The 25,973-nt window shown below is 43.9% G+C and overlaps 18 protein-coding genes across 18 annotated transcripts; 8 read left to right on the forward strand and 10 right to left on the reverse strand.

The window, feature by feature from the left end:
• Nucleotides 1-273: 273 nt before the first annotated feature.
• On the forward strand, nt 274-999 carry OGAPHI_000174 (uncharacterized protein; the record flags this gene model as incomplete). Its single annotated transcript, XM_046202553.1, has 1 exon — nt 274-999. The coding sequence occupies one exon, from the start codon at nt 274-276 to the stop codon at nt 997-999; it is 726 nt and encodes a 241-aa protein (XP_046064648.1).
• On the reverse strand, nt 369-989 carry OGAPHI_000175 (uncharacterized protein; the record flags this gene model as incomplete). Its single annotated transcript, XM_046202564.1, has 1 exon — nt 369-989. The coding sequence occupies one exon, from the start codon at nt 987-989 to the stop codon at nt 369-371; it is 621 nt and encodes a 206-aa protein (XP_046064649.1).
• A 55-nt stretch (nt 1,000-1,054) lies between the features above and the next one.
• Nucleotides 1,055-2,338, reverse strand: OGAPHI_000176 (uncharacterized protein; the record flags this gene model as incomplete). Its single annotated transcript, XM_046202575.1, has 1 exon — nt 1,055-2,338. One exon carries the CDS (start codon nt 2,336-2,338, stop codon nt 1,055-1,057), a length of 1,284 nt encoding a protein of 427 aa, XP_046064650.1.
• A 395-nt stretch (nt 2,339-2,733) lies between these two features.
• Nucleotides 2,734-4,287, reverse strand: OGAPHI_000177 (uncharacterized protein; the record flags this gene model as incomplete). Its single annotated transcript, XM_046202586.1, has 1 exon — nt 2,734-4,287. The coding sequence occupies one exon, from the start codon at nt 4,285-4,287 to the stop codon at nt 2,734-2,736; it is 1,554 nt and encodes a 517-aa protein (XP_046064651.1).
• On the forward strand, nt 2,991-3,769 carry OGAPHI_000178 (uncharacterized protein; the record flags this gene model as incomplete). Its single annotated transcript, XM_046202598.1, has 2 exons — nt 2,991-3,114; nt 3,447-3,769. The coding sequence occupies 2 exons, from the start codon at nt 2,991-2,993 to the stop codon at nt 3,767-3,769; spliced, it is 447 nt and encodes a 148-aa protein (XP_046064652.1).
• Nucleotides 4,288-5,874: 1,587 nt separating the features above from the next.
• On the forward strand, nt 5,875-6,612 carry OGAPHI_000179 (uncharacterized protein; the record flags this gene model as incomplete). Its single annotated transcript, XM_046202609.1, has 1 exon — nt 5,875-6,612. The coding sequence occupies one exon, from the start codon at nt 5,875-5,877 to the stop codon at nt 6,610-6,612; it is 738 nt and encodes a 245-aa protein (XP_046064653.1).
• Nucleotides 6,613-6,849: 237 nt separating this feature from the next.
• Nucleotides 6,850-8,226, reverse strand: OGAPHI_000180 (uncharacterized protein; the record flags this gene model as incomplete). Its single annotated transcript, XM_046202620.1, has 1 exon — nt 6,850-8,226. The coding sequence occupies one exon, from the start codon at nt 8,224-8,226 to the stop codon at nt 6,850-6,852; it is 1,377 nt and encodes a 458-aa protein (XP_046064654.1).
• A 199-nt stretch (nt 8,227-8,425) lies between these two features.
• Nucleotides 8,426-9,919, reverse strand: OGAPHI_000181 (uncharacterized protein; the record flags this gene model as incomplete). Its single annotated transcript, XM_046202631.1, has 1 exon — nt 8,426-9,919. One exon carries the CDS (start codon nt 9,917-9,919, stop codon nt 8,426-8,428), a length of 1,494 nt encoding a protein of 497 aa, XP_046064655.1.
• A 239-nt stretch (nt 9,920-10,158) lies between these two features.
• On the reverse strand, nt 10,159-14,019 carry OGAPHI_000182 (uncharacterized protein; the record flags this gene model as incomplete). The annotated part of the gene is made up of 1 exon (XM_046202642.1): nt 10,159-14,019. One exon carries the CDS (start codon nt 14,017-14,019, stop codon nt 10,159-10,161), a length of 3,861 nt encoding a protein of 1,286 aa, XP_046064656.1.
• Nucleotides 14,020-14,247: 228 nt separating this feature from the next.
• Nucleotides 14,248-15,960, forward strand: OGAPHI_000183 (uncharacterized protein; the record flags this gene model as incomplete). Its single annotated transcript, XM_046202653.1, has 1 exon — nt 14,248-15,960. The coding sequence occupies one exon, from the start codon at nt 14,248-14,250 to the stop codon at nt 15,958-15,960; it is 1,713 nt and encodes a 570-aa protein (XP_046064657.1).
• Nucleotides 15,961-15,962: 2 nt separating this feature from the next.
• On the reverse strand, nt 15,963-17,177 carry OGAPHI_000184 (uncharacterized protein; the record flags this gene model as incomplete). Its single annotated transcript, XM_046202664.1, has 1 exon — nt 15,963-17,177. The coding sequence occupies one exon, from the start codon at nt 17,175-17,177 to the stop codon at nt 15,963-15,965; it is 1,215 nt and encodes a 404-aa protein (XP_046064658.1).
• A 146-nt stretch (nt 17,178-17,323) lies between these two features.
• Nucleotides 17,324-18,727, reverse strand: OGAPHI_000185 (uncharacterized protein; the record flags this gene model as incomplete). Its single annotated transcript, XM_046202675.1, has 1 exon — nt 17,324-18,727. The coding sequence occupies one exon, from the start codon at nt 18,725-18,727 to the stop codon at nt 17,324-17,326; it is 1,404 nt and encodes a 467-aa protein (XP_046064659.1).
• Nucleotides 18,728-19,338: 611 nt separating this feature from the next.
• Nucleotides 19,339-20,721, forward strand: OGAPHI_000186 (uncharacterized protein; the record flags this gene model as incomplete). The annotated part of the gene is made up of 1 exon (XM_046202686.1): nt 19,339-20,721. The coding sequence occupies one exon, from the start codon at nt 19,339-19,341 to the stop codon at nt 20,719-20,721; it is 1,383 nt and encodes a 460-aa protein (XP_046064660.1).
• A 166-nt stretch (nt 20,722-20,887) lies between these two features.
• OGAPHI_000187 (uncharacterized protein) lies at nt 20,888-21,670 on the forward strand (the record flags this gene model as incomplete). Its single annotated transcript, XM_046202697.1, has 1 exon — nt 20,888-21,670. One exon carries the CDS (start codon nt 20,888-20,890, stop codon nt 21,668-21,670), a length of 783 nt encoding a protein of 260 aa, XP_046064661.1.
• On the reverse strand, nt 21,395-21,682 carry OGAPHI_000188 (uncharacterized protein; the record flags this gene model as incomplete). The annotated part of the gene is made up of 1 exon (XM_046202709.1): nt 21,395-21,682. The coding sequence occupies one exon, from the start codon at nt 21,680-21,682 to the stop codon at nt 21,395-21,397; it is 288 nt and encodes a 95-aa protein (XP_046064662.1).
• A 75-nt stretch (nt 21,683-21,757) lies between these two features.
• On the forward strand, nt 21,758-24,056 carry OGAPHI_000189 (uncharacterized protein; the record flags this gene model as incomplete). Its single annotated transcript, XM_046202720.1, has 2 exons — nt 21,758-23,015; nt 23,272-24,056. 2 exons carry the CDS (start codon nt 21,758-21,760, stop codon nt 24,054-24,056), a joined length of 2,043 nt encoding a protein of 680 aa, XP_046064663.1.
• Nucleotides 24,057-24,081: 25 nt separating this feature from the next.
• On the reverse strand, nt 24,082-25,824 carry OGAPHI_000190 (uncharacterized protein; the record flags this gene model as incomplete). Its single annotated transcript, XM_046202731.1, has 1 exon — nt 24,082-25,824. The coding sequence occupies one exon, from the start codon at nt 25,822-25,824 to the stop codon at nt 24,082-24,084; it is 1,743 nt and encodes a 580-aa protein (XP_046064664.1).
• Nucleotides 25,427-25,810, forward strand: OGAPHI_000191 (uncharacterized protein; the record flags this gene model as incomplete). Its single annotated transcript, XM_046202742.1, has 1 exon — nt 25,427-25,810. The coding sequence occupies one exon, from the start codon at nt 25,427-25,429 to the stop codon at nt 25,808-25,810; it is 384 nt and encodes a 127-aa protein (XP_046064665.1).
• Nucleotides 25,825-25,973: the final 149 nt, after the last annotated feature.

Here is a 25,973-nt window from a genome sequence, read left to right on the forward strand (position 1 = left end):
TAAATTCGGATTCCAATTCTCTCCCCCGCTAGCTCTGCCAGTTCCTGCATTTCCACAGTTCAATCTTCACTTGTGCCAGCACTCCCCTTTCCCTCACCTCTGCCTACGCCGCACACGCTTTACTAATTACTAATCACATTCGTACTCCGTAGATATTGCTACCCTTTTGATGGGGTTCCCCGATGGTCGCGATGCTCGCCACCCCTCTACACAACCTCTATTTAACACGCCCCTTCGCCCACCACTGCCCCTGTACTCACCCCTCCCCCCAACATGCCATCCTACTTCATCACAGGCACCTCCAGCGGCATCGGCCTCGAGCTCGTCAACCAGCTCAGCAAGGACCCAGCAAACCGCGTGTTCGCCTCCTACCGTCGCTCCACACCGGAGCTCGAGGAGCTTGCGCGCGCCCCTAACGTGAAAACCGTCCTTCTCGACGTCGACGACCAGTCCTCCATTGAAAACCTCACCTCCCAGCTTCCAGACGCCCCACTAGACGTCCTGATCCTCAACGCAGGTATCGCCAAAACGTTTGACCCTGTGGCCGCCACCGCTAGAGACATGTGGCTCGACCACTTCGTCACCAACACTGTCGGACCAATAATGGTGTTCCAGCAGCTGCAGCATCTCCTCGAGCGGTCCTCCAGCCCCCAGGTGTACTTTGTGTCCACAATGGGAGGATCCATCCAGAGCCACCTGCCGTTCCCGTCAGGCGCATACGGCGCCTCCAAGGCCGCCCTCAACTTCATCGCTAGAAAGCTGAGCGAGGAGTTGCCGCACATCAAGGTCGTCTCGGTGCACCCAGGCATGGTGGCAACCGAGAAGGCCCTCGAAACTGTTGGCAGGGCCTTTGCGGGAAACGAGGCCGTCAAGGCCAAGCTCATGGCAATCTGCATCTCGCCGGAGCAGAGCGCAGCCAATATCATTGCCGCCATCCACTCGCCCATCAGGTCCGGCCGCTTCATCAGAGTCGACGACCAGTCGGACATCCCGTTCTGACCAGCGAGCTACGTCCATAGGCCGTTAAAGCAATTCGTTGAAAGTCGTAGTCTACTTAGAAGAAGTCCCGCTCGTCCAGAGAATGGCCCAGTGCCTCGCGCTGCGACTTGGAGCCCGCGTCAAAGTACGGCACCTCCGCCAAAGACGTCACCCGCGTTCCGTGGCGCGGGTCCTGCCCCTCGTGGTCCCACGCAGCCGAGTGCTGAGACACCCGGTTGTCCCAGATCGCCGACGTGCCGTACCCTGGCCGCGATGGCGTCCACTTGAACCGCACCTGTATGTCGGCGTTCTTCTCGTAGACCTCAAACAGGTAGTTGAGCACAAGATCCGACTCCACAGACGACAGCCCGATGATTCGCTTGGTCATGGCCCGGTTCACGTAGAGAGACTTCCAGCCGGTGGCCGGATGCGTTCTCACCAGCGGGTGGACTCTCTCGATCTTTTTGGGTCCGCCAAAAGGATTGTTCCTGTCAAGGTAGCCGTGTGCGGAAACAAAAACAGCCTTCTTCCCGTCCAGGAACTTTTTGAGTGATTCAGACAACTTATCGTAGGCTGCATAGCCAGATGACCATGAGGTGTCACCACCAGTAGATGGAATGGCATCCAGATGTAGATGCGTGATTCCTGCAGGACGCTTTTCATGAACAAGATCTGAGTGCCAACCTTGAGGGCCCGGTGATAGGTGCTTGACAGCGTCCCAATTTGCTAAACTATTGTTCTTAAAACTGAGCTGCCAACCAAACACCCCCCGCCAGTAGTCGACCCAGACAACGGAGACGCCAGGAAGGCCATTCACTTGAGGGGCCTGAGGATGTTCTTCAACACGGCCCCAGTAGTCTCCAAGCTCACGCTGCTTTTGAGGAGACAGTTTTTGGTCTCTAAAGAAAACAACAACTCTCTCAGCAACCAACAATGCCAACTCATCTTTTTGTTTATCATCAAGGTCTGCAAGCTGGAGTCCAACAATCTCAGTACCAATGTGGTTAGTCAAATTTATAACTTCTTTTGCGGCTCCAAAAAGGGCCTTCTTTTCAGGGTCTGCGTTTTTGGCACGTTCAATATATTCGTAATCATCATCCCTAATTGCAGCTGCTTCGTCCACAAACACAGGGATTTTGGCCTTATCTGGTCTCCATGGGTAGCCTTCAGAGATATCAATTTCGGCTTCCACAAGTCTTTTTCTAGTAGACTCTGGGAGGATCTTTAATCCATCGGGATCAGGACCATAGTTGGAAGTAGTCGTCCCACCCACTGACAAGTCTTTGGACGACTTAATAAGATGTTCAATTTCTTTGTCCACAGGCACTGCCTGAAGCTTAAGAGTAGAAGTTGAAGTCATGAGTTGCAATCTCTAGATTGCCAATTGTCAGCATTTTATACCTGGTAACTGGCTGTGGCTATCCAGGATGTGTGAAGTGTGGCGCCGTAGTTGAAACTTGATTACTAAGGAGCACTCCGTGCGAGGCTACGCTTTGGACGGATCATATTTTCGTTCAAGGAATCAGACCATTACAAATCATCATTAGAGTGGTAAGTAGTGATTTCTTTACCAGTTTGGTAAAGACGGCACAGTATTTAAAAAAATCATTAAGCCCTATGAATGAATGCATGAAAGACGGCACATCTTTTAATAGATCGCTTACTTTACCTGATCCTTAAACTCTAATGCTTACCGTTCAACATAAGCTCAATAAAGTAGAAATTTTTTATTGACTATAGCTAACCTAGACCGCTTCAAGGAATTTGGACGCTTTTTGGTAGCTTGGTTCTTGCTTCGTCTCTTTGGGTGAAATACCAAGCAACAATGGTTGCAACAAGGCCTAAAGCACTCAAACAAGCATTGTATGTGAACCCAATATGATAGACTGGAGCGTCTTGCGCATTCCAGACAAGAATTGGAACCCATGCATTGGTAACATAAGCCAGCGTGTTGGTAACAACGACAGTAAAATTTCTTTTCATATCATTGGCGACCAACAGCCTGTTAACCCATGAAAAGATCTGTGGTTGACCCCATCCTGTTGGAACTCCAACCAAAAAGTAGGCAAGCCAATGAGCAGGACGTGGAATATGCCAAGCAGATAGTAGTGATGATCCTAGCATCTGGACAACAAAGTATAAGCCGACAAAGAAGTAATTGTAAACTCCGCCTGCAATATCGTGCACATGGGAAAATATCAGTGCAACTGCAATAGCGACTCCATATAATATCGACGGGTAGGTATTGTATTTTGAGGATGGAAGCTTTAAATCTTCCTTCATCCATGTGGTGAATGTAGGTTGAGAAATAGCGTTTCCAGTGTTGTTGTAACATAAGAAGACAATTGGGAAGACCCAAATGTGCCACGTTTTAAAGAACCCTTTAATACGATCCCATGAGTATGTGTGTCTTGTCTTCAGTTCTGCCCCGACCTGGCGACGTCTTTCCAGTGCAACTTTCTTATCAGTTTCGCTAAAGTACCAGGCTTTCGTAGTAGTAGGCGTGTTGGGATCCACAAACATGGTGTATATTCCAATTGGAACAGAGATCACGGCATCAAACACGAACATCCATTTGAAAGGTGGCAAGCTGGAGTGTGAGAAATTCTGTAAAATTCTTTCTTGTAAAGGACCAGAGACAAGACTGGCTGCAATACCCGAGACAGCAAAGTATGATGATCTCTTGGATAATTCTTTTGCGCTATACCAAGATCCGACCAAGTACTCCAATCCAGGGAAGTATCCTCCTTCGAGAAAGCCAACAAGAAAACGGATTCCGTACATGGCATGAATTTGGTGTTTACCACAGGTAATCATCAGAACCGTCAAAAGAGCCCAAGTAAGTTCCATTCCACCCAAATAGTACCTTGCAGATATTCTTTGTAAGATCAAGTTGGATGGGATAGCACCAAGGATATAACCAACAGTCCACAACGTGACCATGTAATTATACTGATTTTTATCCATCTCAAAGTATTCTTTCATACCATTAACGTATGCAGTGGATATGTTTGACTGATTCAAATTCTTGATAAAATATCCTAACATTGAACTCGACATCAGAAAGAAGTCGAGCTTAATCAAAAAGCTCTTTTCTCTTGGTTCTTTGTTATAACCATCCCAAAAAAATGAAACAAACCTAGAAAACTTGGTATGCTCTTTCTCAGGGATGAGATCAATGATTGCAGTGCTGCTGGCTGAATCAAGCTCCTCTGTGTGGACCAGGGCATCACTTTTATCAGTGGAAGCTTCGAGTAATTGTTCTTCTTGGTTGGTCTCAACCTGCTGGTCTTGTTTTGAGTGCGGCATGAGTTTTACGACTGGCTGGTAAAGGCCTTTTATTCTTCAGAAAAGAACTGATGATCGAATAGTTGAATTCCAGCCATAGTATGCCACACTCACATTGTTCTGCTACAATACTGCCCTTATCATCTGATGCATGATCTCGAAAACCCTCATCCTCCAATTGATTTTTGCTTGGAAATCGGATTACTTGGCTTGCACCAGTGGCTTTCAATACAGCACTCTTTTGTTGGTCATCTAATAATTTGTGGCGCTCTTTGAAAAACTTTTCAAATCTAAACAAGGCCGACTCAAGAGGTAGCTTGCTTCTTCAACTCGCTAATATAGAGGAGAATGGGGCATCATCCTACAAGTTCAAGGTTTTTAATTTGTATATGGCGATAAAATTACTTTGAACCGAATGCTAAAGCCGGCTTTCTTGTGTTGGAACAATCACTGTGGCAATGATGGACTTGAAGATTGCGTTTCGCCGCGAAGCCGCTTACTCATCTCCATTATTTTTTTTTTTTTTTTCGCTGTAATTGACTACTTAGCGCAGTGTACTGTGGCATCAAATTAAGTGTTCGAACGATAAGGGTCAGTATTTGACAAATTTGGCGATATTAGTCAATCTCTGAAGTACCTCATACGGATAATTCCGAGAAGATTACAGTAGCCATCACAATCCGTATGGTGTAATTTCAATTATGGATGTATTAAACTTGCTTGAGCGAAAATGGAGTTTGAACGAAGAGCTCTTTGGGGTGGCGTAATTCCCTGAACCTCATTATATAATTTTTGCTTAGAGTAGAGAGTATTAGTGCTCGATCAATGTTGTTAAATAGCTGTTTACTGGTCGCAGATCTAGCTACGTTGGGAAGAGAGTCAAACTGACGTGACTCTCTGATGCTCCATAAAAAGCTGACTGTCGAGCAAACGTGGAGTCACTATGCAATTTACTAGTTCTTTGGGAACAGTGAATCATTTTGGGCCTCGGATTTAGGTATGAACAGGGTTTCGTGATACGCGAATCGTAAAGGCTGAACAATTTGTTATTTTAGTAAAATTCCAAATAATGATTTCACGTTGCCTCTGGTAACAAGTCCATTTTGACTGGGAGTTCAGAAATCAAGGTATGCTGTAGTGGGATCTAATGGGGGCTTCATGAATAGTTCTTGTACTCCGAAGACTGTATTGCTAGTATCATTTGGGTTCAGGTGTATCACCAGCCTTTACGAACATTGCAACCTCATGATGTTCCCTCGATAGCATCCAAAGTGTGCTCGACTACATTAATCTTACGACACTAGCATATGGACTTTTTTTCTTGCGGGTATAGCTCTAATTCGCTTACGAATGAACTTCATACTATGCCCGAAATTATTATCTAATCGTTAGTAATATTTTGTCAGAAATCTTCGGGTTTGCGAAAATGTAAGGGGTTTCGCTTAATGTGTCCCGAATACGAGCCGGACTTCAGGAAATTAAATAAAGTTTGACGTGGTGGATTGATGATTTATCAGGTTGGCCCGTACATTGGCTGACGCTAAGAATAGCAAGACATGATATAAAAGGAGTCCAATTTTTCACAGTTGAATCGATCATCGAATAACAATGTCTAATTCAACTACATACTTTATCGCCGGCGCATCAAGGGGCCTCGGACTGGAATTAAGCACTCAGCTTGCCAAGACTTCAAGCAATAAGATCTATGCTACATACAGAACCAAGTCCACTGCCCAGGGTCTGTTTGATCTTGCTGCTGCCCACAACAATGTTGAGCTATTGGTCGTTGACTTGAACTCCGAAGAGTCTATTGAATCCCTCAAACTTCCTGATGAAATTGATATTGTCATAATGAACGCAGGTATTGCAGACTCATACTACCCTGTGTTGGAGGCAAAACGTGATAGCTTCTTACGCCACTTCATTACCAATGCTGTCGGACCAATTACTCTATTCCAACAGGTTTTTCCACACCTGTCTCCTTCTGCTAGAGCGTATTTCATTTCAAGTTTTGGAGGATCGATCACTGGTGATGTCCCACTCGCTGTCAGTGCATATGGTGCATCTAAGGCAGCATTAAACTATTCTGTCAAAAAACTCAGTGTTGAACAGCCAAACATTACCTTTGTCCTAGTTCACCCTGGCGTTCTCAGAACCGATATGGGCGACTATGGAAAGAAAGCCGTTGCAGGTGACAACAAAGAGCTTCAGGCAATGTTTGATGGAATGAGTGTCCCTGCAGAGGTCAGTGCTGCTGGCGTCATCGAGGTTGTTGACACCTTTAACAAACCCTCAGATACAGGAAAGTTTGTCGACGCTCTTACCAAATCAGAGCTCCCATTTTAATGGCCTGAACCAGGTACCAGACAACTTCAAACTCTGTCGTCCTTAATTTGTTTTAGTACGTTTTTCCGTATCTTCGCGACTGATTGTTAAACTCATTTACTTGTAGATTCTTTATTGCATGCAGCATAATAATTATTCTTATCAACATGCGTGCGGCTCAGATCCGAAACTCTTGATATGATGTTAAAGCGATATCGCATGCTTATTCTTGGCACATGAATATCTCATGACACTTTTCTAGAACGTCTTCTTTCCCTCTTTCTTATATACTCTGCCGTCCTTCATGACAAAAGATATATCTCTAAGAGCGGTCAGATCCTCACGCGGATCACGATTCAAGGCAACAATATCAGCTGCACAGCCCTCTCCAATCCATCCAAACTTTCTTCCACAGCTATGTCCTCCACATGCAAGCCATCCATTGAACGTCAATGAGCGGAGCGTATGGGTTAATGGGATCCCGGCTTCAATGAAAAGCTCTGCTTCCCGAATATTTTGGCCATGATTGAACGTTCCGGTATCGCCACCACAAGCCTGATTTATACCCATCCTCCAAGCATTATAAGTTTTCTTTAAAATTGCTTGGAAATTGGTTCCAAATAGATTTTCTGCAATTGTCAATGTTGGTACCATGATGCAATTGTTCTCTTTCACGATTGCAAGAGTCTCGAGATCACACCAGTAACAGTGTTCCAGAGTATTGACCCCAGCTTTTGCAGCCATCTGAACTGCTCTGTTTGTTGCACAGTGGGCGGCGACTGGACAATCTGCATTTTTTGCTTCCTCGCACAGGACGTTTACCTCCTCTTGAGTATAAAGCACCACATCTGGATTTGGTATGTCTGGAGGAAACATGACCGAAGACAGATATGGGTGGGGTGTGGCGGGTGGAAATCTCATTACACGTTTTCTGTAATCAGCAAAGAATTTCACAACATCGCACCCCATCCCCAACCTTCTCCTAACGGCCTTTCGAATCTCGACTTCTCCATCGCACGCTTCACTAGTGTCGGGAATCCGAGTACCGCCAATTTTGTTCTCGGTATGCGTCATGACTCCGGCAACTGATGCGAGTACCTTAGTTGCAACGAATAATCTAGGGCCGACAATAATGCCTCTGTTGATAGCATCGCGAAAGTTTGCATCGGCGTCCTCCATTCCTTCAGAGCCCAAGTCACGATAGGTGGTATAACCAGCTAATAACGCTGAAACACAATGATTGGTGGCTCGAAGTATTCTTTCTACAAAGCTTTCGTCTCGAGTCTGTTTGGCGATGTCCGCTTCATCGTACGAGTGCAGAAATATGTGAGTGTGAGCGTCAACAAATCCCGGAAGAACAATTTTGCCACGCAAGTCAATGTCTCCTTTTTCCACTTTTATGATGTCCTTTGAATTTTTGATGATCTTAGTGATAAGACCAGTTGCTGGATCTATTCTCAGAGACAAGTCCTCATCAAACTCTAACGTTATGGGATTAAATACCAAGCTAGTATGAACAGTGAAGGGAGGAGGAAGCATTTCTCGGAGCCTATCAAGGCGGCCCGCTTCAGCTTTTGATTGAGGCACTGGTGCCGCAGGTTTTGGTGGTCTAGGTACTGAGCAACAAGTATCCATTGAAACTAAAATGCCCTAACGTGAAGAACGACTAATCAAATTTCTGATAACAAATTATCTTTTCTGATAAGAGTTTTCGCGAATACGTCGCTACCAAATTTGGGCCTGAATACCCGAGATTTAGAATCTTATATAGTCTCCATCTAAGACAGCATATTTGAAATTATATTCGAACGACTTTCAGTAAGAAGGCTGAATTTCATATCAGAAATTTAAAGGATGGGTCATCATCTCCGTGCTTCCGAGTCTGTTTCCGGTCATCAACTCCAGTCTCCAATATTTTTCGATGAATATTGTTTCTTCTCCAGTAACTCCAAGACTGAAGAGCAATTGCAAACAAGCAAAATGCTAAACATCCCAACGTGAACGCGTGGCCAAGGGTGTAATCAGGTGCCTTCCTGTACACTTGAGGACTAACCGCACCAGCGACATTTCCCAGAGACAAGTTAAACGATATTGACGTACCTCTTTTGAATGCGGGGGCGGTATTTGAAGCCAGCCAGATTTCATTTAAGCCTGTTCCAAGATACAACGTGAAACAGATTAAATAGCATGCAAAATATTTCACTGCTGACTTTTTGACTGATAGTAAGATGATGTACCCAATGATTGCAATTGATGTTCCAAACATTAGGATCGGTCCTCTAAGTCTGGTCCTATCTGATATTTCTGCCTGAATCAAGTAGAGAATTCCCGCAAAAAAGTACACGGGGACCGTCAGGTACTGAGCCTCTAAAGAGTTGAATCCCAAACCCGATTTCAAGATAATCGGCAAAAACGTGGAAAATCCATAGAGACAGATATCTTGGCAAAACTGAATCACAATCGAAAGTAGCAATTGCCAATTTAATGTGGCCAGCAGCTCACTCTTGCTGAATTTGGTATCACCCATATAAATAGCTCTTCTCCTCGAGCGATCAGCGTGAACTTTCTTTTCGGTCTCGGTTTTGGTAAGGACACTTGGACTATCAGGAAAGTACAAAAACACCCAAATTCCTGCTGCTAGTGACAGCAAACCCTCAATCAAGTACAGATATTTCCATGACTCAAGCTTCCCACTATTAATTTTGGTGATTCCAGTTGCGATGAGTCCTCCAAATGATCCAGAGAAAGAAGAAGCCACAAAATAGTAGGCGCTTCTTCGAGCTAGTTCGTGTGGGAAGTAATAATCTGTTGCAATAACAGACATACAACTCAAATAGGATCCTTCCAAAAGTCCCACAAGAAGTCTGACCGTGATTAGGCTCCCGTATCCGTTCACAAATATGGTGAAGATAGTAACTAGAGACCATGCAATGATCATGGAGCCAAGGTAGTATTTTGCCCTTGCGAATCTCCGCATGAACCAAACACCCGGGATCATAAATGGAATATAAGTGGCATACAAAACACTTGTCACGTTCGAAAATTGAACATCAGTGATTCCAATGTCAGTTGCCATTCCTGCGACCTTTGCATTACCTATGTTCGATCTATCAAGAGCTGAGAAAAAGTAAGAGACACAAAAAAAAGGAACCAGTCCATAATCGAACTTGTGAACAAGTTTGCGCTCTGCTTCTGGATCAATAGACTCCTCCAAAGAAGTCACGTCAATAGCTAAGTGGCTAGATTTTTGCTCAATTGACATCTTCTCCTCTTCGCTACCAGTCAAAGATATTGATCCTCGATGATTTTTAGCTGCTGAAAGTCCCATTTTATCTACCCTAAAGAACAAAACGATAAACCAAACTTTTCAATCAATCGCGGAAGTTAATCTCCTATCTGGTTCGAGGATCCAGCCCGAAGCTTTTTTTATGCAGGTTTGAGGAGTGCTGATACCGACGGATAATTCCCGGAAGATAACCGCCGCGCCCTTGATATAGATAGACAGTTATCAAATTGTGGTAAATTTATAGATAGAACAGTAAGCTGAAAATTAAGTAATATATAGTACTAGTTTTCGAGTTGGGTCCGCATTCTTTCTGAAATGAAACCCGAGAACCCATATTTCTCGCTAGACTTTTTGTGAACTCCATTTGGCTGCTTCTCGGGCTTTCCCCAGCCTCCACCACCCGGAGTCAAGATTCTAATTCTATCACCTGCCTGGACTTGAACTGATGCTCTTGGCCCAATATTGAGCGTTTTTTTACCACCATCTGTAATCCATAGATTAAGACCTTTGTCTCCATTCTCGCCTCCTTCCATCCCTCGAGGTGCTATAACCCTTCTATCAGACAGCATTGAAGCGGTCACGGGAACTCTGAACTCAACATCTCTGATCACACCATCACCACCGTTGAACTTTCCTTTTCCTCCAGACCCAGTCCTGATCGAAAATTCTCTGAGTATGATTGGATACCTTCTCTCAAAAATCTCCGGATCAGTGATCCGGGTGTTCGTCATGTTGGTATGAACACCCGATTCTCCATGCCAACTATCGGAGGCGCCATGTCCACCTGCGATTGTCTCGTAGTATCCAAATCCTTGGACATAGCCCTCTTCGGTGTTTCCTCCAGTTCCAAATGTGAAATTGTTGCAACACCCTTGGCTATCGGCCATAACATTAAAAGCCTTCAGAATTGTGTCAGTAATTCTTTGTGATGTGCACACGTTTCCACCCACAACAGCAGTAGTGAAATCAGGACACAAAAGTGAATTTGGTGGGATTCTGATACTAACAGAGTTCAGGCAACCTTGGTTCAAAGGAATTTCCTCTTTAACCAAACATCTCAAACAATATATGATTGCGGAGTGTGTAATTGCAACTGGAGCATTGAAATTGTTATAAGTTTGAGATGATGTTCCATCAAAGTCAAAAACAACTTTCTCATTTTCACGATAGACTCTTAATTTGATAGTCGACCCGTCATCCATGTAATCTTCACATTCCACCTCATTATAGTTGTCCATCAACCTATTGAGCATTTTGCTGACTGTGACGGCGGCATTCTCTTGAATTGCTTTCATAAAGTAAGAAATCTTCTCAAGTCCAAACTCATCAACTAATCTGTTGATCAAATTGATACCTTTCTGATTAGCTGCAACTTGCGCTTTCAAATCTGAAATATTGTCAGACAATCTTCTACTTCCCGAACAACCAGGGTAAGAAGCTGGAATTTTCATTAATTGATCAGTTATCATCTCGGTTTGGAACTCATGATCTTTAACCAACAGCTCAGAATAGATTGCAGCACCTTCCTGCCATAAAAATGTTGAGTTTGGAGGCATGGATCCTGGAAGTATTCCACCAATATCAGCATGATGAGCCCTCGAAGCAACGTAAAAAATGATTTTCTCTTTGTTCCATGCTGGAGTAATCACTGTAATGTCTGGTAAATGAGTACCCCCGGAGGATGGGTGATTAGTGACGATCATATCACCAGGTTTAAGTTTTCCTTCCCAGAGCTTGGCTTGTGTGCTAACACATGTGGACATTGATCCCAGGTGACCAGGTAGATGCGGAGCATTAGCAACCAAATTGCCTTCTGGATCAAATAATGCGCAAGAGAAATCGAGTCTCTCTTTCACATTGACAGAAACGGATGTCTTTTGAAGTGAAATTCCCATTTGTTCAGCAATATCCATGAATCTGTGTCCAAAAATCGATAACAGGATTGGTTCACTCAAGCTCACAGAGTTCTTGTCGTGTCTTGTGATTACCAAATGAGTTCTCAGAACCAAAGCGGTTGCATTTGGTGGAACAACATTGGTTTGAGTCCCATCTGCAATAATTGCAGGACCCAAGACCTCAGAGCCAATGGAAAGATTGTCAAGTCTGTAGACAGGAGTATCCGTTGTCTTTTGACCCCAGAACGTTTGTTTGAAAAATTCCACTTTCTCAGTGGATGCTCTCTTGGTTAATTTGGAGTCTTTCAAGGCTTGAATTTGATCATCAACGTACTCTTGATTTTCCTGACTTCCCTTTCCAATAGCTCTGACTCTAATGTCATCAACGATGATCTCTTTCTCGAAGACAAATCCAAACTCTCTTTTGTGTAGAGCAATAAATTTCTCCTTAAAGTTCCAGCCTTCGTCTTTGGGGACCATAAGTCCCGATTCGGTACCCTGGTATCTGAGGTTAAGGTACTCTTCAAACTCAATGTTCTCAAAACCCTGAGACTCCAAAGATTTCTTGGTTGACTCCTTCAAATAGACTAGTCTTCCATTGATTAAGCTCTTGGTGTCCTCACTTAGTAAGTACGATGATGGCTCTTGGGCTTCTTCGACAACGCTTGCCAAAGCCATTCCATAGGCTGAAAGAACGGAGGAATATCTGTGGATAAGGATAGTTTCAATTCCCAGTAATTCGGCAACATCACACGCACACTGGCCACCTGCTCCACCAAAGGAAACTAATCTATGTTGTGAAGTCATATGACCTTTGGCTTCAGTAAGTTGTCTGACAGGTCTGGCCATTGTCTCATTAGCCACTTTAAGGAATCCGTATGCCACCTCCTCCATGGACATGTCTGGGAGATTCGGATGAGCACGATTAATCTCGTTTGTTAGATCAACAAATTTCTTGGTTGCCACATCCAAATCCAAAGATTCGTTCTCGTTAGGGCCAAATATTTTTGGAAAGTATTCTGGAACCAGTCTGCCTAAGACAAGGTTTGCATCCGTGACAGTCAATGGGCCCCCCTTTCGATAACAAGCAGGGCCGGGATGTGAAGATGCTGATTCAGGACCCACGGTCATCAATCCATTCTTAAACTTGAGGATAGAACCACCACCTGCAGCAACAGTGTTGATATCCAATTGAGGAGACTGAATGATTACACCTCCAGTTGTTGTCTCAAACACGTGGTCAAATTTTCCGTCACCAAAACGCGAGACATCCGTCGATGTTCCGCCCATATCAAATCCGATTAATGGTATATTATTCTTCGGATTGTAGCACGTTGCAGAGTATCCAACAACACCTCCAGCTGGTCCGGATAGAATTGCACGAAGACCAGAGAATGACCCGGCATCGACGAGACCTCCGTCGGATTGCATGAACTGACAGTTCAAGCTATCAGGATTTTTGAGCCCTGATCTGAAGCTACTTAAATATCTTTTTATCTCTGGTGTCAAATAGGCATCGGCAACAGATGAATTTGCCCTGGGAACAAGTTTGATCATTGGAGAAAGCTCGCAAGACAGAGATACATGGGTGAATCCAATTTCTTCAGCAATCTTTCCAACTAATAGCTCATGATCTGGGAACGTGTAAGAATGCATCAAACAAACTGCAAGTGAACGAATTCCGGTATCATATAGAATCTGAAGATGAGACTTCACTTCCACTGGATCAGGTCTTTTCAAGATTCTGACGGTTTCTTTTGACAATCCTTCAACTAAGTCAACTCCATTAGGTTTGGTATATTTCTTATCTGGGTCCTCAACGTAGTCTTCCAAAGTGACCCTCTCGTCAACTTCGACAACTGAGTCATATAACACACTAGGACGTTTGACAGCCAGATCAAAAATCTGTGGTCTTGATTGATTTCCGATTCGCAGAATGTCTTTGAAACCTTTCGATGTCACTAATGCACAACGTTCTCCTTTTCTTTCCAGCAATGCATTGGTGGCAACTGTAGTTCCCAGTCTCAATGATTCTATCTCTGATGTATCCAAAGATGTCCCACGAGGAATCTTCTTTCCACCGAAGATCTCTAGTAATCTTCTAATTCCTTCCAAGTTTGCATCGGGATAATTTTGAGGATCCACGGATAAAAGTTTGATAATAACGTCCGGGCTTCCATCTCCCCGATTACCAACACAATCGGTAAAGGTTCCCCCACGGTCAATTGCTATTCTGATTCCTGGCATCACAAAATGTCTTGTGAAATATGAATGCAGTACACATCCTGGTATTTATATTCCTAGGTCGAAGAGCATCATCGGAGGTTAACTTCCGAAATATTCTGATTTCCCCGAAGCCATGCATGATAGGATTTTTTTGTATGCAGATGGAGAAATCTGTGAATTCTTATCCGGGTCAGATTCTGGGTAGAGTGCGGAACAATAAATAAGATTTATCCGATACACGTAGAATCAATGAAAAAAAGACATTTCGGACCTAAAAACTTGAAGGCATGCAAACGATGCTTTCAGAGGAAGATCAAGTGTGTTCGTAATGGAGACGACCCATGCTCTTATTGTCAGAAAAGAAATTACCACTGTGAAAAACGGTCACTAGTAGAAGTCTATTATACTGTCGACGCCAGTGAGCGTCCAACCGTTTCGAGCCAAAAAGCATTCGAGGTCTTGACGAATTCAATTCATTTCTTCGAATTCGTTTATAGAGCACTTCAAGATTCGACTTCGAAAGATCTCGGCAGCACAAAACTGCATGAACTGAACATCAACGAAAGTTTTGTCGACTATTCATTTTTAAAAAGAGACAGTTCAGTACAGGTTTTGGAACCTTCGGCATTTCCTGACAGAGAGACTGCATTTGCTCTGTTTGAACAGGCAAAAAGAACTATTGCATTTGATACCCAAGTGATGCTCCATGAATCCACAGCCAGATTCATATCAGAGGTATATGAACAAGGGTGTATCGTCGATATCAGCAATCATCAGGTCAGAATAGAAGTTTTACGTCTTTTTGCATTGTTTGCCATAGGACGGCTGCATACGAGTGGTGATGTCGTCCCAGAAGAGTATCCTGGGCTGAAATTCTTCAGAATAGCACTCAGTTTGATGAACGATTTCTATGATGCTCCTTCCATTTCCTACATTGAATGTCTAGTTCTGATTATCCTATATCTCGTTGGTTTGAATAAGTTGAATCATGCTTATATTCATTCTGGTACTGCGCTAAGACTCTCCATGCTACTCAGGTTGGATAAGCCACAAGTAAAGGGAGGTGTGAAGTTGAGTGAACTAACTAAAGAGCGCCGACGCAGGCTCTGGTGCTCGGTTAAAAACCTTGATTTCTATTTGTCCTGGTGTCTTGGATGCTCATCAATGATCAAATCACAGTCGCCAATTGACTATCCTAACGACAACATTTACGAAAATGAACTTGCGACCGGATTTTTTATTAGAGAAAGAATAAAATTAACGGAGCTTAAGGACCAAATATTAACATCAGTTCTTGATCCTGATAATTCACATGTTTCTAGGTTTTTTGAGAGTTTCAATGAAAGATCACAGGCAATCAATACTGCGGTGTCTCGGCTATCTCATGTTTTTGACACGGCACTATTTCACAAGGTGCTGTTTGGACTCGTTTTCAGATTAAATGAATGCATAATTCTAGCTACTATTCCTGAATTTTTGCAAGAGCTCAAGCCTGAGAAGCTCAAATTGCTTCCTGCTCGGAAACCTTTGAATTTATCCAAGACATGTGTCATGGCGGCAATTTCAAACCTACGTATCTACGAGTGCCTTTTCCGAAGCAACAACATTTCAATTTTTGGATTTGTTGATACTAATTTTCTGTTTCTATCTTCAATCGTTCTTCTTCTTGCACGCTACCTTACAGTCGAAAGAGTTGAATTCCAGCAGGTTGAAAAATCCTGGCAAGACTGTATGTTGCTCTTTGATGAATTGACAAAAATCGGGAATCTGGTCGCAAACGAATATCTCAATAAGATTGTTCATCTTCGCGATCTTTTATCAATTTTGGAAGATCACATTAAGCCAATGGAGGACTTGAGCCTGACCCATAATCAACATCCAGATCATCAGAATCATGAATTTAGCAAACAAGAGCTGGTACATTTCAACATTGTAGAAACTCTGATCAGCTGGAATCTCTGAATTTATCCACGAACCACCTCATCAAATGCAGATGCAAATAATTTGAAGTTAGATTCGTTTAGGCACGCAACGTTCACACGGCCGCTAGATGGAAGATAAACATGATGCTTGTCTCTGAGCTGAGCGCACTGATCTGCAGAAAGACCAGAATACCAGAACAAGCCCTTTTGAGATAACAGGGTGTCCCAATTACCAGGAGTTTTTAGCTCCGTGGTCAGATAATTGTGCAACGTCTTTCGTCTGTAATTCAAATCCGCAACTGCGTTTCTAATATCTTCTTTCCAAAGCTCCATATCATTGGTTGCAGATTCAATCATAATTCTGGCTCCGTATGCTGGTGCTGAAGAAGCTTCGGCCCTGAAAAGATAACGGATATTGTCAGCAACAACAGCAGAGTTTTCGGGGCTGTCAGAGACAACGTGTAACGCACCCACTCGTTCAGAATACAATCCCAAATTCTTTGAAAAAGATTGACACATGATCAATTCTAGTCCCTGCTTAGCAAACTCTCTGGTTGCCCATCCGTCTTCTTCAATCGATCCCGAAGCAAAACCCTGATATGCACCATCTATAAATGGAATCAGATTTCTCATCTTCATGATTTCAATTATTTGCAACCATTGGTCTTTAGAGTAGTCAGTTCCTGTGGGGTTGTGACACACTAATTGAAACACAAACACCGACCGTTCTGGAACGGTTTTTAGAAGATTCATGAGCACATCCCAGGCAATCTTCTTTGTGGCAGGGTCAAGGTGGTTGTAGTAATGAACGTTGCCCCCAACCTCTTTAATAAGAGACTTATAATTTGGCCAAGTAGGCGTTCCCACATAGAACTCTGTGTGACCGCTTGCGGTCAAGAGCTTTGCTCCCATGTGACATGCCCCCGTTCCGCCAACTGTCTGGCAGGAAGCCACCTTTTTTTCGGACAGAATTTCCTCACCCACAGCCAGCTTAGCGGCCATGTTTAGGTATTCTGGGATTCCCATACAGAAAGTATAGTCATGTCCTGGATCATTAGCACCGAGCTTCTCCTTTGCCTTTTTCACCACAGGAAACATAATGACTTTATCATCTGCACCACGATAAACTCCTGCACTGACATTGACCTTATTTGGGTCCGTGTCCCGTGCCAATTGGACTTTCAAGTCATTCATTTCATCTGCTGGTTGCAGTCTCAAGTGCGAAAACGCACTGATCTTTGTCAAAGTGGTGCTCATAGTTGTAAAATATTCCTTCAATTCAAAATCTTATATTTTAGGTTCGGCGATCAACCTCCGTTATCTTTAAATAAGAACTCGCGCAAAAGTTTTGGAACTAGATAAGAGAACAATCAGATTTAGAGCCGCACTTCTGGTTATTTTATTTATGTTTCCAGGTCTGTATCAACCTCCGCTGTGATTTCGTTCAAAGATCTTTCTAAAATGTCAACTATTGAGTCAGCAAGCTCCTTGGTGGTAATATATGCTGGGCATAATAGGGCCTGGTCTCCCTGATACCCGTCTGCAACTCCACTGCCTCCCATGACCGTCAGTCCGTTCTTCAGACACAGGTCACCAAATCTTGCTCCAAAATTGATTTTGTGGGGGAAGGTTTGCTTTGTGGACTTGTCTTGAACAAACTCGATTCCTCTGAACAACCCGGCTCCTTTGATACAACCAACATACTTATGGTCACCCAGTCTGTCCTGAAGTAACTTACCAAGGTAGTCGCCGACCTCACGTGAATTTTCAACCAATTTCTTTTCCTTGATCTTTTTCTGCACTGCTAGTGCTATTCTACAATTGAAAACGTGACCATGGAAGGACTGAGCTCCCATTGTGAACTTAGAGCCCTCTGCTATAACTTTTTTCACCTTCGGCGAAACCAGCACGCCAGCTATCGTGACAAAGCCAGATCCCAGTGTTTTCCCTATGCTTTGTAAGTCGGGGCCTTTGTCTTTAGGCAGGTATTGTTCCCAGGCGTGGTACGTTCCACAACGCCCCAAACCAGACATAACTTCATCAGAGATAAATAGAGCACCATGTTTATGGATTATTTCTCTTGCTCCTTCTAAATATCCTGGTAAAGGCGTTTGACAGGCAAGCGATGATCCAGATACAGTTTCAATAAAGACACCTGCAACCGTTGACGGATCAGCCTCCAAAAATGTTTGCTCCAACTCAGCCAACAGCCGATTTTTGTACTCCTTTTCGGTTTCACCTTCTTTCATTCCCCGGTAAGGATTAGCCACTGAGGTTTTGAGAATCTGAGTTGATGGCATTGCAATTGCTTTGTAATCGTCGAACTTTTTCTGACCTGTAAGTGCCAAGGCACCTGCAGTAAATCCATGATACGACTGATTCCTTGAAATGAACTTGATTCTTTTCGGTTCTCCTTTTTCAAGGAAATACTGTCTGCTAATTCGCATTATATGCTCGTTGGCTTCGGATCCGGAGCAGACAAAGAGGGCCGAGGAAAATGCGCCTTCAGGTGATCTATTGATAATGAACTCTGCCAACTTTTCGGCATAGTAGTTCGAAACATAAACATGGAAAGAATATGCACATTCTTTCCCAGCTGCAGCAAACTCAGCGGCAATGTCCTCGTCGCCATGTCCTAGAGAGCCAATTGCAGCACCCGTAGAGCCGTCGATCACGGTTTTTCTTTCCCCAGTGATTGGGTCTTCGATGTACAAATAGCTGCCTTTACCACCGACGGACATAAGTCCTCTTTCGGTGACATTGTGCTGGAATAAGATTGAGTCGGTCTTTTGGCTTTCTGAAGTCATAAACAAATCTAAGGAAAGTGAGTTTAATCTATAGATAAAGGAGGAGTATCGCGATTTCCTGATAAGGAAATAGCTACAACTGATAGCGAGATTGAAGAAAAATTACACATTGTCACTGGTGGAATGTATTGTGGGAACTAGGCTGGTATTGGCCTTGCGAATGTAAACTTGTTCCATTTTCGATTGTGTATGAAAATATTCTTTCGTAAGTACTACAATTTAAAAACAGCTTTAATTAAACATACGATGAAAACTTTAGCCAGTCGGCCCTGTAGAGTAGTGTTCATAACATGCTGACCAATGCACCAGCAATCAATTTCAAGATCTGATGGTCCTTTAAGAAACCATCAAGCACTTGGAAGCCAACGCTTAAGCAGTTTGAACCACAATAAGCTTATCTTCGATCTCTTCAATATTTGAGTAAATTCATTTTTGGGCAAAACAGCAGTCTCTGCTGCTTTTCTGGGATTTTTTTTAACCTTCATGTCCAAAATCTGAGCCGCGAAGAACTTACTGATTCAGAGATTTTCCAGATTAGGCCAATAAATAATCTAGATATTGTACTAAAATCTTAGTAGATTAGTACTTTTTGCCTATTCCTCTTCCTGACTATGGACTACACCACCAAGAAACACGACTCTTTTCCATCTACTAAAACGACTCTTTCTTACTGGATTGGCGAGGCTGATCCCAAGTACGCTAAGCACCGTACAACATCTCAGCTGCCTGAAGAAATTGATATCCTGATCATTGGTGCAGGTTACAGCGGTGCTGCTGTTGCGTACAACTTGCTATCCCATCAGAAGACAAAGGAAAAAGTTCTCCTGCTGGATGCTAGAGACCTGTGCTCCGGAGCTACTGGAAGAAACGGTGGACACATAAGAAGTTACTACCATCATGATCAGTATGAGTTCACCAAAAAGTATGGCGCAAAGATTGCTGCTGACATCTCTTTATTTGAACACTACGAGCTCGATAAAGTTGAGAGTCTGGTGAAGAAACACAATATTGATTGTGATTTCGTTATGAGAAAAGCCTATCAGACGTACGATGATCCATCGATCGCTCGTGAAGGATTGAGAGACTACTACTATTTCTTACAAAACCCTCACATTCCTAAGGATGTTAAGGACTCTGTTAGGCTTGTCTTTGACGAACAATCAAGGGAAGAGCACGAGCGCACTGCTTTTGGAGTCTACACTCCAACTTCTTCTGTTTGGCCATACAAGCTCGTTTGCGGGCTCATTGAGATAGCACTTTCGAAGGGCCTGAATCTTCAAACTAACACCCCAGTTGAAGAGTTGCAGAGAATGGACGATAACACCTGGGTTGCCAAAACCTGTCGTGGTAACGTGCACGCTAAGAAAGTCGTCGTCACCACGAATGCTTACACCAGGTCGATCTTGCCAGAATTTTCTGCTAAGATTCTTCCAGTCAAGGGTGTCGTGTCTCATTTGAAGACCGAGTCCAACAAAACCTTGAAAACTAACATGATCCACGGATTACCAGAGGAGATCGACTACATCAGTGTCCGTCAGGACGGATCATTGATCATTGGTGGAGGTGCTTCCAGTTATTCCTCATACCATCTCAAGCAAACAATGGTGAACAATACTGACGACTCCTACTTCCCCAAAGAGGCAGGAGAGCATTTTGTTGGGTACCCTAATAGAAACTACAAGTCTCTTGAAACCGTGAAATTTGTCAATGATTACACATGGACAGGAGTCATGGGATTCACTGAGGACAATTTCCCATTTGTGGGAGACATGACTCCGTTTGGACGTCCAAACATGTTCATTTCTGCCGGATTCACCGGTCATGGTATGCCCCGGATTTTAAGTTGCTCCACGTACCTGAGTGAGCTGATCCTCGGCAAGAAGCCAAAAACCGAAATTCCAGAGCCATTCAAAATATCGCTGGATCGAATGAGTCGTGTCGATACTCCATACTTCGAGCGTTTGCTCGGTGCCTCAGCTAATACCAAGCTATAAATAATTAATCCTTTTTTTTTTGACCGGCAGATATCTTATCAATAAAGCTTGGCATCTCGTATTGATGAAATAAAAAGCCACACAAAAAAAGGTTAAATATTGAAAATTAGACGTTCTCTTGTTTGTTAATTTGATATATATCTTTTCCTCTAAAGGTCCAACTACAATGACTCTACCGCAATTTGAAAAAGAAGAGTTCAAGCTCACTACTTCGCCAAATCCAAACTGGAAACCAGGATCTGGCGCTAACGATGACGAGTGGAAGAAGTACAAGAAGATTGAGCTAGATCCTTATTCCGAAGGCCGAACTCCGTTTCAGAACTACAGACTGTTCACTAGTGCCGTCGCACCTCGTCCAATTGGTTTTATCTCCACAGTCAGTTCTGACGGTCACTTCAATTTAGCGCCATTTTCGTATTTTTGTCCTGGCAACTATGATCCCCCAATTTTCATGGTTGGAATTTCATGTGCCACACAGGTTTTGAAGGACACGTGCAAGAACCTACTGGAAACTGGTGAATGTACAGTCAGCTTGATCAGCGAATGGTTTATTGAAGCTGCCAACTTCACGTGCACCAACGCTCCTAGAGATGTTGATGAGTGGAAGTTAAGCGGACTAACCAAAGCACCATCAACAAAGGTCAAACCGCCTCATGTCGCCGAGAGTGCTTTTTCAATTGAAGCAAAAGTGGTCCAAGCAACCAACTTTGATTCCAAGACGGATCCGTCCAAAAAGTCCGGCACCATCATCCTTATCGAAGGGCTTCATTTCCATGTTCGCGAGGATATTGCCGACGAGACCTTGACCTATGTCGACATCAACAAGCTCAAACCCGTTGCACGTCTTGGAGGAAACGTGTATTCCCGTGTGCTTGATGGGTTTGATCTGCCAAGACCGAACTTCCAAACCGAGATCTTGGAGAATCCACAAGTTTCCAAACTGCTCTAAAATTTTCTGCATTCTGAAAAATGGTAGCAGATAATACACCTGTATAGATGGTATATAAAAATAATAAATCAGACTGCGAGTTCCGTCATGATCCCACGTAGCAAGATATCTGTCCAGTTTGTGATTGTCGGGGGAGGTATCGGAGGGCTTTCTGCTGCGATTGGTGTTGTTTTGGCGGGACACAAGGCCGTTGTTCTGGAACGGGCCAAAGAGCTGTCGGAGGTTGGAGCCGGAATTCAAATCCCGCCAAACTCAACAAGGATTCTCGAAGTATTGGGATGCAAAGAGGCCATAATCGAAAGGGCACTGGTTCCCAAAGCATATCATTTCTACAACTACAAGGGAGATAACTTGATCAGTCTCGAGTTGGATCCTTACTGTGCACAAAGATACGGATGCAAGTCTCTTCATATCCATCGGGGTGATTTTCATAAATGTTTGGTGAGTAGATGCAGAGAGTTGAACATTCCAATCATGGTGGATTCCGAGATCGAGACTGTGGACTTCGAAACCAATACGGCCATTACACATGATGGTCGTAAATTTAAAGGGGATATAATTGTGGGAGCTGACGGGCTGAACTCGAAAATTCGCAATAGCCTAGTCGGAAGATACGACCCACCTCGTAATAGTGGTGATCAGGCTTACCGGTCCTTGATCTCGATCCCAGAAATGGAAAAGTACCCTGAGCTGGACTTTATCCACAAGATCCCCTGTGTTAACTTTTTCTGGGGCCCTCAAGGTCACGTGGTGACATATCCTCTGAAAGGTGGAAACAATTGTAACGTTGTCGTGATGGCCCCGGACAATCTTGTTGAAAACGCCAGCGTGGTTCCTGCTGAGCAATCGGAAGTTCAAGAAATTTTGAAAGAATGGGATCCAAGATTGAAGCTACTGTTGAGTCTTGCCCGGGGTACATTCAAATGGAGGCTACAATCTATTGACCAGCTGGATTCGTGGAACCATTTGCACGCTAACGTTACTCTACTGGGAGACGCGTGCCATGCTACTCTTCCATACCTGGCACAAGGAGCAGCACAGGCAATTGAGGATGCAGCGGCATTGTCGTACCTGTTTGGAAAGCTCGATCATAAAAGTGATATCCACAGTTTGCTGCAGACTTATGAAGACGTCAGAAAGCCTCGAGCAACAAGAATTGTTGAGTCCTCGGCACAGTGTCAAAATATTTATCATCTACCTGATGGCCAAGAGCAAGAAGTTAGAGACCTCCTATGCGCAATGGATCCACCTGAAGAGGGGTGTCCAGCCAGATGGGCAGATCCTGTATTCCAAGAATACCTGTTTGGATACAACGTTTTTGAGGAGTGTGAAAAGGCCTGGGCAAGTAGACACAGCCGTCCTACTCTGGAAAAGCTTTAATTACAGGCATTTGAGTTGGACTGCTAGAGTCTCGGCGAGTTGGGGTATAGTTCCTGTTAAATAGCACAGCATATGGCAAAAATACATACGCATGACTTTAGTTTGAGAACCGACAATCCAGCTACCAAGATAGTGTCCTGATCGGGAAATCTCAGATCCGAACCCTCGCACCTACTTTTCTTATCAACTCGGCAATGCAATTGCGATCTTTTTTGTCGCAGATAAATTTAACCACTCCGCTCAAGTTCGCTCCGCAATGACGAAAACCGGCGACTTTCATGCGATTCTTGTCTGTGACGTATACAAAGACTACTTTGCACCATTTGGTGACCAAGGTGATATCACCAGTGTCTTTTTCAAGAAGAATGGATTGAAGCGTCCTACCAAGAAATATCATGCTGTTCTTGGAGACTTGCCAACACCGTACGAATTAGAGCTCATCAGCTCTATTCACATTACTGGAGCCGCTCAGTGTCCATATGGGAATGATCCGTGGGTTTTAGATCTGGTTGCTTTTGTGAAAGACATCATTGAGAACCATCCATCGATCAAGATGACCGGCTGCTGTTATGGCCATCAGATTATCTGTCGTGCAATGGGCGGTCTGGTTACTCCCAGCTCGAATGGAATTGAAGCCGGTATTTGTGAAATCAAGCTGGCTGATGACGTTCCTAAAAAGTTGCTCGACCCTCCTGTTCCTGGAAAAGTGTTCCTTGTCGAGGCACACAAGAACTGGGTGAAAGAAGCCCCAGAAAATGTTTTGGTCATTGGCTCCTCCGATAAGACCCACATTCAAGGTGTTTACAGAAAGGGCAGATTTCTTACTTTACAGGGCCATCCCGAGTTCCCAAAGGCTATCAGCGAAACCATTGTCGAACATTGGATCAAGAAAGATTGCTCGAAAGAGTTCTACGATGACTGTGTGAAGCGGAACAAACTGTTGCCTAACGATGAGTACGTCCTCGGATCAGCAATGGTCAATTTCCTGTTGGATGATACTTTGTAAGTTGCTTTCTATAACAGATTTTCAATCATATCAGATTCTCAAAGAAATCTCCCGAGTCTAACGAGTAGTTAATTTCCGGACCTTGCATGTAGACCTCTTCCCAGAACTGCGCGTCAATCTCAGATAGGAAGTCAAGGTTGTTCGGTGGCTCGAATATCGGTGACTGGCTTTCTGCATGGATGGGAAGCTCGATATCTCCCAAAACAGAAAAGTCCTCCGAATCTGACTGTTTGAGTTCCTTGATCGCATTGATCAAAAATCTGTATTCTTCTTTAGCCCGCTTGTTTCCACTATCGGCCATGAACTTGGCGTATCGAAGACATTTTTGCAGCGATTGCTCTGCATTGGGGAACTGTTTGTAGCCTAGAAGCATAGCCATGTAGAACGTCATGGAAGCTCCATAGAGGTGATCTAAATCCATAGGACCAAAGACTGCAAGTATGTTGTTGCTGTAAAGCATTGCGACAACCTCCAAAGCCTGACATGCAAAGTTAAAACATATTGTCAACAAAGTAGCCACCAGATTGGGCAATTCCTCGAACTCGTATTCCAAACCCAATGCTTTATTCTCTTGCTTCTTTTTGATCACTCTGAGAAAAATCGGAATCGTAGCAACATGAACAACAAAGCAGTGAATTAAGTGCAAAGACCCACACCATCGTTTCTTATCGAGAGGAAGGTTTACGAGCTCGTGCGCTTTATATTTTTCTGGAAGACCTTTGGTCCAGTCCAAAATCTTCTGGATCACCTCCCACACAGACTTGAGATACTTCTGCTTTCCCGACTGCAGACCAGCTTTAAGATATATGACGTTGATTATATCCTCTGATAGCAGAGCCAAATTGAAGTAGCTACTAATGTAGCTGGCGTCTGGGCTGTCACCTCCTCCAGGGACAGGGTCAAAGAATGTACGCGGGAACCCGATCTTGATCAGATGTCTGTTTATCAACAGCGGGTCCCCAACTTTGAGGTCAATGAACCTGTTGATAGTGTAAGTTTTCCACCAAAGTTGCTTTCGATACTCTTGGAGCTTATCTCTTTCTGATGGATCGGGAACGTACAACCGCATCAGAACGGCCAGCTCAATTGCAACGTTCGAGTAAAACAGTGCATTTTTCTCGTCCCCAATAGCTCTGAAATAGTAGCAGATGCAGTTGCAAACCTCAATCAACCTTGGATGGCGAAGAGAGTGAGTAAGATCTATGGAGGCCAACGTGGCAATGAAAAAGTCATACCCAGGATAAATCTGAGCTGATGTGGCAGAGGAAGAATCCCACAGCTGCCCCATAGCGATGGTGATCATCAGAAGCTGTTTCCAGTAGTCATCGTCGCAAGATGGAAATTTCAGAGACCCAGAGGCGCTGTATTCGATGAACTTTTGCTTTAAGCCTTCGGGTTCCAAAGGCAGGAAAATGGCTGTGAGCGTTTTCATCATCAAGAACTCTGCGTACTTCACATCGAACGAGGACAATTGCGGATTACCAGACAACTTTTCAATTTCAAACAGACTGGGCTTGTCGACCTTGATCTCTCGTAATCTTTTAATCCTCATCACTTTCTGGATCAGCGCATCTGACGACGACGTTTCAAACATCGAGTCATCGCTTTCTATTTCTTCCGCTTCTGACGTATCGTGGTCCACATGCTGGTGCGACTCGTTCTTAAAGAGCAGGTCGTATGCTTTTGCTTTCGCTTCGAGATCTTTGAGTCGTGACTCTAGAACTAGAGTTTTTCGACGCGGATTACTAAAGTGACAATCTCTCTTCATGCGCTGACAGTAGTCGCATGGGTTTCCTCCCGAGCATTTCGATCGCCGGCTTCTACATCTATCACACCTGAGGAAATGTTAGTTGCCGAATCAGTCTCAATACGGTTTACTTACGCAGTTTTGCTTCGTTCAAGCTTGGCTCCTTGCAT

Source organism: Ogataea philodendri (assembly GCF_020536065.1).
Source record: "Ogataea philodendri strain CBS6075 chromosome Unknown scaffold9, whole genome shotgun sequence".
NCBI lineage: Eukaryota > Fungi > Ascomycota > Pichiomycetes > Pichiales > Pichiaceae > Ogataea > Ogataea philodendri.